Source organism: Quercus suber, unplaced genomic scaffold, assembly GCF_002906115.3.
Source record: "Quercus suber isolate HL8 unplaced genomic scaffold, Cork oak 2.0 scaffold_515, whole genome shotgun sequence".
NCBI lineage: Eukaryota > Viridiplantae > Streptophyta > Magnoliopsida > Fagales > Fagaceae > Quercus > Quercus suber.
In genome coordinates, this window is record NW_027069964.1 from 524,950 (window position 1) to 535,808 (window position 10,859).

Here is a 10,859-nt window from a genome sequence, read left to right on the forward strand (position 1 = left end):
GCTGTTAAAAGGTTGAAAGCCATGTTTGATTTCTTATTCCTTAATCAAAAGAAATCCTGTGCAACCACGACTAACTTGAATCGTATAAGGATTGAAGTTCATTTTACGAAAATTCTAGCTTTTTGTCCTTTACCAAGTACTTAACGACACCATTCATGAACTTTGGAATAATTTTAATTTGGAATGAGAATTATTTAAGCAAAACAGGAACAAAGCTAAACAATCCAAAATCATTTTTTAAATTGCAAACTTAACAGCTGAACAAAACTTCAATTGTTATTGCCTCTCTTGTCTTCAAGCCCACAATTGACACCCACAAGATAGAACACAAGACCATGTGAGAGAGGGAGAGAAGATGAAGATGATGGAAAGCAGAGAGTTAATGCTGTTTTTTATTTTTCTATTTTTAATAAGAAGAATTAATGACTTAATTACTAATTTCTAGGGAATAATAAATACAAAACTATGAGTGTTTTTTAACCCTTAGATTTAACAATAATTAATGGTTCACAAAAGGTGTAACTCTTGTGAAGTTACACTAGGTGTAACTTGAACCCATCTCTTATCTTATATATTTTATCTTAATCTTGCCCCGAACCAAAATCCTAATTCCACCACTATCTTAACATGTAAGTTAATATTAGATATAACTCAAGTGTACCTCTTACATCAACAATCATTAATTGATATGAAAACTCAATGAAAATTGAATTTATTAGCAATTATTTTGGTAGCCATCATGCACAATATGAAAAGCCTTATCCGTTAACATCACTGTACTCATGCAGCGGTAGACCACCACAAAGAGTTTTATATTTATTTTCCATTATTTTCTACATCAAAAATAAGGCAGAAAAAATAATTCTATTTAACTGCATAAGTATAACGTTTCTTTGCCGTGTATAAGTATTTTCCATAATTCCTTAGTATGAATACACCACAAATGTCAGTACTCATACTATTTCAAGAGTACTCAAAAATATTTTTTCAACGCTGAGGACCTTGTATCTCAACTTGCACATCCTAGTATTTTCAACAGAGACATCAAAGATTCAAACCCCTCTTCCATATTGTAACCAAAAAGGAACTTCATCGATACTTTTAGGAGTGGTTTTTGGACAAAAAAAAAGGGCCACTGAGCCCTCAACTTGGCTTACCATTTTTAAAAATGAAAGTAAAAATTGTTTCTATGCTTAATACAATATTGTTCAGTTTATATATAATAGTACAAATACTTGTGGTTTCAAACATCATGGATCCAAGGTGTAATCAAGATTTAGTCATGCACTAATTTTGCCTTGCAAATGACACCATGATACTTAAAAGCCATCATAAGAAACCATTTTATTTGATAATTATTATTTAAATGACATTACATTGAGGAAAACCAAACAAACTTTATTCAAACCACATAGTGGTTCACTATCCTTATTACATGTATTTTCCAGAATTCTAATTTGGCACAAATGCCTTTTGAAGATATTCAACTACACCTTGTCTAGTTGAAAGGCCTTGATGAGCACATCAGGATTGATGGGAGGATTAGATCCAAAGACCGCGTTCGCTAGGTGATCAACCCAGGATTTTGGCTGTTGAAACTAGCAAAGGCAAGAGCAGCAGTCTCCCCTATGTTGATTTGGAAGTGAATGAGACCAATTGGGAATATAAAGACATCTCCCTTATTTAGAACTTTGGTGAAAAGTTTGTTTGGGTCGGATGTGACAAAACCAGCTAAAAGAGTACCCTCAATGACTACCAAAAGCTCAGTGCGCGAGGGTGAGTGTGAGGAGAATTCACGGCATATGGTGCGTAGTCTATGCGAGCCAAAGATATGCCAGAGTGTTGAGACCTCTAAGTTATCGACGTTCACAAGAGTATATTTAATCCGTTTTTGTTTCTTGTATTTCCGGGAATATTGAGTCCAGAGAAGAAAAAGTCATTCGCTATTACTTGTGCTGGGTCCTTGCAAAAATTTCCATTCACAAATACTGCACAAATAAAAGTTTGTTATTGTCACAAATAAGACATTTTTGTAACAATGTAGAGTTACATGTCGTGTAGGGGGGAAAAAACCGTAGGGCATAATTTCATTAATGTGAGAATTATAGTAAATTTAAAAGAACTTGATTGATAATACTACTACTGCTAATAGGAATGAGAGTGTCTTTTATACATACCACCAGATTTGAAGTCGTTAATTGCGACACAGAAGTCTTGCAAAGGACTAGGGTCATAGGCAGAAGCCAAGGAGGATGCCAAGGCCAAAATAGCCACAGTCGCAAGGAAAGAAGGGACAGTTCGAATGTCGTTTTTGATTCATAGGATTCAATGATTTGGATATATGCATGATTCCTCTCATATATAGTATGTGGTGTGGGAGCCATGCCTTGTGAGAAGCTAATACATTGTGAGAGATAAATCCTCGATTCATATAATTATACTATAAGAGATAGATTCTCCTAGAAATGGGTGGGTGAAAATGAAATCAATGTCACATAGTATGAATAGGGTAAATGATTCATGTATGAGCTAATTCAATTATATGTGGATTAATATGCATTCAAGAATTAGGCTTTTTTCTTTTATATGATTTGATAGTCTGGGATTGGAATTCTAATTTTCGTTCCAAAAGAAAGTATACAATAGGTGGATTATTCATTTTTATTGAGCTAAATGTAGAATAATTCAAACTTCAAAAATCTAACATGACAGATTGAATATTAAGATCTTCAGATTTCGGTAACAAGGAGGACCGCAAGGCAAAATTTTGGGCCAACTTTCAGAATTCTTGGTCCCAATTCATTTTGATTAGTCTATAAAATCAATGGTTCGATTGTTTTTTTCCTTTCCCTTCAGTGAGAAAATGAAATTACTTCTTTATATTAGTGTTTTCCTCCATACACTTGAAATTGAATTTTGGAATTTGTTACAGTCTCCATTAATTGAATCACAAATTCCATATGCAAAAATCATGCCATTTCTTGTATTACTGAAATATGCTTGCATTGTATGTTGCTCTAAATGCCACATTGCCACTACCACCGTATAATGTCCATACAAAGTATATAATTAAAGTAAAAAATGAGCAAATAAACAAATTAAAGGAAGAGGAAATATTTAACTTTGTTGGATTAACTAGAACAAGCCAAATTCCTTTCCCTATATATATATATATATATATATACTCTGGTCTCTGAGTCAGAGAGACACAACAAGCCACAACAATACAAACATGAGCCAAAGGGCCCAAGGCCCCAAAACCAAAAACGAAAAAACATAGAGAAGGGAAGGCAAAAGGGGAAAGAAAAAAAAAATCAGCTTGGCAGTACAGGGGCAAGCAAGATAGAGAAAGTGAGAGTTAGAGAGACTTACCGGCGGCAAGAAGGAGGAAGAGCTCTCGTCGTGGGTCTGTGACGATGAGGTTAGAGTAGAGTCGAGACTTCGAGAATGAGCGACTGAGAGAGTAGAAAGGAGAGAGTGATAGATCGGGTAAAGGTGAAGCAAAATTAGGGCTCTTAACCCAGCTGGGCCAATCGATAGTTAGAATTCATCCAAGGGTTTGTCCTATTGTGGCAAAACTAAGAAGGCAAACCACAAGGTTTATTTCTTTGTTACTTCCTCTAAAATCCCAAAAGAGAATCAAGGTGCTCCTATAAGAACTTTAGAGGAGTGAAGTCAAGTATCAAGTTGAGAACTCGGGACTTAGAGGACCAGTTTTTACCCTTCTAGTTATACGAGACCAAGAGGAACAAAGCACTAAATTACCTTTTCTTTGTTACTTCCTAAAGAGCTCTAAGGAAGTGGATTGCTTTGGAACAAGCATTCCACCTCGTTTTATAGAGTGGGGAAGAGTATTCTAAAGGACGGAGAAATGGCATTTAATTGAGAGTTGACTTTGGTTCATTAATTTCTTGGGTGGTGAGAGTAGAGTGCAAGCAGAGGGTTAAAAATCCTGATTCTTCCCAAATATAGCTAGTAGGGACAAATTTAATAAATCATATCCCACATGTTTTTTATCAGAATTAATTCATTCTTGTTCTCCAATTGAAACTCCAAATGTCTACTGTGGTGGTGTTTTCCCAACAACCCTAGGCTAGTTGGGGTCAAACCCCCAATTAATTTGAATTCCAGATTTGGTTTAGCCCATAATGGGATGTCCTAGAGAAATTCTTATGGTAAAAGGTTGTTACAGCCGAGGAGGCTACCAAGTGGCTAAGTTCACCCTTTTTAGGTCTAAGCTAGACCTTTTTACCTCTGAGATTGCCTTCTATTTTCACGCTTTTCTCTCCTTAATTCTGGTTCCAATCCCTACTCTAATTTTCCCATCCCTTTTTATACCTCTCTTTCAGAGACCCATCACTTATAGGGTTGGAGTGGGTCTCTAAGTCTATATCACTTTTTCAACATGTTTCGTCGTGTGCCAAAAGTGGGACCTAAACTCTGCTATTAAGAAGATTTTCTAGTAACTTGTACCTGCCGCCGAATCTTGTGCTTGGCTAGCGGATTTCTCAGGACACTACTTTATATCCTGAACAGAGATAGATCCTCGCTTGCATGTTTAGTCATGCTGAGGAACGACATTTCTAATTATGTCTCACCTAGTGAAGGTGGGTCTTATTCGAGCAGGTTTTTGCCCCGGATAGGCTAGAACCAGCCTTAGGATGAACGTTCCTTTCTGCTGGGGTTCAGCCTCGGATGGGCCAGGCCTAGCTCGGGGATGGGCTTTCCTTTCTACCACCCTACATCTACTTTACAATGACTAAAACCCCAATAATAAATTCACAGTAGTGTGAGAGATATTCATGAAATAGTAAGTAATCGCCATTTCTTGAAAATGTGTTTTGTAGTATAATTATCATTCATAGGCCCAAATGAACTCCTCTTAACATTACCACTATTTCAGAATTAATATGCCCGGATTATCATTGAATCAATCCCTTTAAAAAGACTTATTTCACCAAAATTTAAAGGATCATTAATACTTTGACATCCAGATTAATAAAGTGCAAGCTATTCCACCAATATATTTAGTTTTGACCAATAGGAACACAAAATGTTATATATTTTAAATTAAATCCACATGGGACCAATCAAAATCAATTGTTCATAATTACACATGATCAGACTTAACCACATAGATGTATATTAACCGTTAAGACTTGATTTGTTGATATCTTTTATTCTAGTGATTTGATTGAGGCCCATGGCCTGTTGTTTTCATCATTATAACTTCAAGATTTATCTTATGTGAAGAAATTGGAACTAAAGTGGCATTTTTACAACTTGAGGCTTGAAATTACCATTTGTCCACTTAATAGTGTTAAATGCATATAGGAAAATGGGGTGTCTACAAGATAATACAAAAAACATATTATATACACATACATACATACATACATATATATATATATATATATACTAAAGTGGCATTTTTACCACTTGAGGCTTGAAATTACCAGTTGTCCACTTAATAGTGTTAAATGCATATAGGAAAATGGGGTGTCTACAAGATAATACAAAAAACATATTATATACACATACATACATACATACATATATATATATATATAGGTGTCTACAAGATTATACAAAAAACATTATACACACACACACATATATATATATATATATTACTTGTTTGAAATATATATATTTATAGTCAACTTAAATTATGAAGTAGTTTAGGCATAACAATGATCATACTAACACATTAAGCTTGAAAAAAAAAAAAAATTGAACCAAGAATGAATAAATTAAATTAGAACTTATATCTACATTATATTTTCTATGCAAATCAAGTATTTAGTTTAATAAATTAAATTTTTATATATTATTTTTTTAGAATTAATTTCGTCTTATATATTTTATCTTAATCTTGCTTCCAAACCAAAATCTGGATTCTACTAATGTGGGCGCAATGGAGAGTATGCCCTAGCCGAGTGGACTACAGAGGAGAAAAGTGGAGTCATCACCTAGATTAGCTCTATGAACCATATTGGGCCTTTTGGGCCAATCACTTACATGCATGGGTCTACATACCAAATTATGGGTCTGAAGTTTGGATACGGCTTGAGAAGCTGTTAGGCACCCAAGACTGCCTGGCTTGTAGGCTGGCCTCCATTATGTATTACTAAGCCATATTTAATTAAAGAGTTTATTAAGAGAGTTCTAATCCTTAACTTGAACATACATCATGCACTTAAGGAAATAACATCACAACATATTAAAGATCACAATATAAAAGGAAACAAATAAAACACAATCAAACATATTAGAAAAAGGAAAATATAACAATTAAATCACACACATAAGGAAAGATTATAAAATAAACCAAACATAGCAAATAGATCCAAACAAACATGAAAAAGAATTAAACACAATTAATTAACCTAAACATGGTCAAACAGAATCAAATATCATGTGAAAAATAACTAAATAAACAAAAATAAGAATTTTGCCCTAATTTGGATTTGGGGTGCGCACACATACTTAACTATAAGTACGCATGGTTGAACCATGCGCACGCATACTTGATGATGCATATGCATTTTTTTAGTACAGATTCAAAAAATTACATTTTTATAGATTTAATCATTTAAAGATATAGACATATAAATCAAGCAAGCATAGTAGAACCCTAAACACTAAACTAACATAAAGAAAATATAAAAAATGTCAATATAAACAAACAAATATGAAACGAATCAAACAATTATACTAAACTAACATTAACTCAATAAACATGTCAAACTTAAGAGGATGAGAAATAAAGAAACAAAAGAGAACAAAAACAAAATAAACTAAACCACGGTCAAATTAATAAATAAATAAATAAAAAAAGATCATAGAATCAACTAAAACAAGTAAGAACACTTAATATAGTATTAAACAAAGAATCATGTGAACCCTATGTAACAATGTGGGAAATCATAGAAAAGAGACTCTCCTTGCTTTAGAATCATTGTTCTAAGATTGTTTAATCAACCCCTTAGTGCCTACAACATAAAAGTTAGATGAAGAGGACAAAGATGATCAAAGAACACAACAAGTTAGTAATCACTGCACAAGAACAAAAGATTCTGAAAAAGGTTTTAAAAAACAATTTTGAAAGCAAAATTTCTACCTTAGAACAAACTAAAGATAAGTTTTAATTTTGTAAAAAATGTGCTAAGGCCCTACCTTAGGGTTTTGAAAATAGAAAATAGGGTTTTGGAGAAGATGGAGGCCAAAAAATCACTCTCTCTAGCTAGGCTTTTAATTGGAGACATAATGTCACACCCCAAACCTAAAGGGGTCCAAAGCGTGAGAGAAGAACTATTAAGAGCGAGAACGTAGGAGTTTTTGTTTTTTTTCCTCAACACATGATAAGGATAAAATAACCATACTAAAATCTTCATATTACAAGTCAGAGCTCTACAACACATTTACAAACAATACAAATTACAAATAATGTCTCCAAATATACACAAAATTTCAAAACTTCAAATGCGTCAACATCAAATCACAATCCTTCCTAGGATAGGCAACCTCAATGATAAAATCTATGCCTACCATAACCAAGGCTAACAAACCTCAAGAACCCAACCTCCGATAGAATTAGCTATGGCCTTAATAAATTCAAAAAGTTGAGTCACCAATCAATCATAGCATAAATCTCTCAATTAACATAGTGCTCCAATCACCACCAATAAAACAAGCTCCATGCTCGAGGTATAGCAAATTTATTTGAAAAATTGTTGGACAGTGGGATGAGCTAAAGCCTAGTAAGTAGCATAATTAATGGAGGTGGGGGAAATGTAAGTCTCGTGATAATGGGCATATTACAAAACATGTTATACTTTGGGAATTTCAATGAAAATCCAGCAAATCCATTTCCATTGATAAAATGACAAGAATGATTAAAACTATGTAGCACAAAGCTTTCTTAAAATATTTTAACATGAAACTACATACTATACATTATGAGCAATAACAACAATGTTACAAACCAAAAAATCCAACCCTAGGCCACGTGACAATGCCGTCACAAAGATGAAACTCATCTATCGTCACAAAGACTAAACTCATTGCCGACACACAATTGGAACTAATCTGCCGTCACAAAAATAGAACTCATATGCCGTCACAAAGACGGGTGCTAAGATGCCAATGTCACACAGACTAAAGTATCTAGCTAGGTAATCACATGTCATGGCACAAGGGTAAAACATAAAGAGCTCACAGATTACATGAATTCAAAACACAATTCATTTCCAAGTAGTTTCACAAAACCTTTTAATATCCAAAGTTATTCACAAGCTTCACAAAGCTTTCAAACTCATTTCTTGTCAAAAGATTTTGTATCAATTCTCCCAATTATCAAAGCATCTTTAAATTTTGCGAATAATGCAATAAATCCATAAAATTCATTCTCAAGAATTTAATCAGAGATGATTTTCTTTCCCATGCCAAATATTCATGCATTTCCCCATATACAATATCAAACATGTGCATTTTTCATAAATAGTCATATACATTACAGTTACAACACAATAGTTTTTTAACAAGATATAGTTCCACAAATAATTTTCCAAATTGTGTTTAACCCAAAAACAAAGTTCATGCAACATGGTTATTTTCCAAAAATCCCATTAAAAGCTACTTACCTCGGAAAGCCAACCAATTTTACCTCAACCGGGCATCACAAAATCAACCAATCCTGTCACTAGGTCCATCACCAAGAATCTCAAAATCTAGAAACATAAGGATCAAGCCTATTAATAACAAGGCCTATCACAAAGTTTATCATCACATTTGTCTCTAAAATCGAATATGATCTCCTAAAATAAATCAAATGCACTAAAGCCTAGTTTGCCTAACCTAAGACAAGTACCCATTCCCAAATGGAAACCAAACAAGCATACAAACTCATAGTGCTGCAGCACAAAACCAAAGCATTTTAATTCTCCACTACAAGCAATGTGCACATATAAACATAACATAAAACACATCAATTTATAATAGGGGTAGCATATCTCATGAGTTTCCCTTTAGAGCACTAAATGATTAAACCAAACCATTAATAGACTTAACTAAGTAAAACACATATCGAAGAAAGCACATGAATTTACAAACCAATCCATTCAACAAAGATTTGAAGTAAATTCCACAAAATCTCAGCGTTTTCATCGCATTTTTAGATTCAATACACAGTAGGCTAGCCATTTTCTAAACATTGTTTGGTCTATGAAAAGTTATCCGATTAACTTGAAATTAAATAGGAGAAACCTTTATGTGTCTAGTATGTACCACCAAAATTCAACTCAAAACGATTTTTCTATAATTTATTAAAAATCATGTATTGCAGCTGACTCAAATCTGTAGGGGACAAATTAATAATTCCAAAGTAAAATTACTATAATCTTAATACTATGCCAAAAACTTTTAGACTTGATTAACCTCAAAGCTACATGTTTTAGCACAAGATAACAACTATGAATGCAACCAATAACCTCATATAATATTCATCACAACACGAGTCAAGAAATTCGATCCTCTAACTCATATAGGCAATTTACCAAATACTTGGCATGCAACAAGCACATGCCCACATTCACATATGTCAAAGCCATTCAAATGCAAAGGAAACACTTTGAAATCAACTCATGCAACAAAAAAACCCATATAGCTGCTCTAGGAAACCAAACCTCAAATACCCACTAGTAAAATAGACAACAAAAAAACCCCATCAAAGCAACCACCCCCAAATAGTTTGAAATTTTCGAATTTTATAAAAATTCTTGCTGCCCAAATCCTCATAACCCTCTAGACTTCCAATACTTACCAAACCCATCAAGTATATACCATAAACATCATAAACTAACAAAACCCAAAGGATTTCATAGAAGAAATTGAGAGAAAACTTAGATTTTTACCTTGGGTCTCTTGCACTTCAAAATCTCATGGAGTTTTGGCTCTACTAGGAGAATCAATGGAAACATAATCCTCCCTAATAGGGAGGTTTTGACTAGAGAGGGGAAAGAAATGATGAAGGAGATGGGAGCTAGAGTGTGTTTCTGTGTGTTTCAGTGGGTGGGTGAGATAGAAGGATAGAGAAATAGAGAGAAGGGGCAACCGGTCAAGAGGGAGAGAGATATCAACGTGAAATGAGGAAGAAAACGGGGAGGGGGGGCTAACTTAAGTTGAAAAGCTTAATTACCAATTTGCTCTAAAAATATCTTGAGTAAATTACCAATTTTCCCCTTAAGCTTCCTCCAAAATACACTTAATAATTGAGGTGTTACACATAAGATAAGTATTTATAAGTTAAAATTAGGGTTTTGGGGGCTTTTTAATGGTCTTTGGATATTTCCAAGGGTCTAGGGGCCGGCTCATACCAAAGAATGGTGTTTTGGGCCTTTAAAAATGAAGTTTTGGAACCTAGAAAATTGGCCTGCACATGCATGCTGCGTGCATGATTCATGCGTACGCATGCTCCCCGAAAACCTTGATTTGACAGCTTTGAGGGCCTAGCTCAACTATAGAAGATAAATTCAAATTAGGAAAAATTTGTGTCCATACTGAAGCCTAGGATGTCTACTTTCGAATGAAATAAAACTTACATAAAAATTATTTATGGAGCAAAAGGTATGGTCAAAACAGTGAGAAAATGTCATTTTTCAGAATCGTTTTCAACGCAATTTGAGTACTTTTTTTTTTCTCAATTAAAAAAAAAAAAACTGATTTGTACCTTCCTTAGATAAAAATCTGAAATTTTTTGAATTCAAAAAAAAAAAAATTGATCTACATCTTCTCTAGATATAGATCTAATTTTTTTTTTAACATAACAATTTTGAAAAAAAAAAAAAAAAAAAAAAAAA

The 10,859-nt window shown here is 33.6% G+C and overlaps 1 protein-coding gene across 1 annotated transcript in view; it reads right to left on the reverse strand.

Annotated features, from left to right (window-relative positions):
- Positions 1-10,859, reverse strand: part of LOC112027548 (germin-like protein subfamily 1 member 20) — a 14,527-nt gene that overhangs the window by 2,058 nt on the left and 1,610 nt on the right. Inside the window, 2 exon segments of the mRNA XM_065763599.1 lie at positions 1,839-1,878; positions 1,881-1,988. Of these exon segments, the coding sequence (XP_065619671.1) occupies positions 1,839-1,878; positions 1,881-1,988 (148 nt within the window).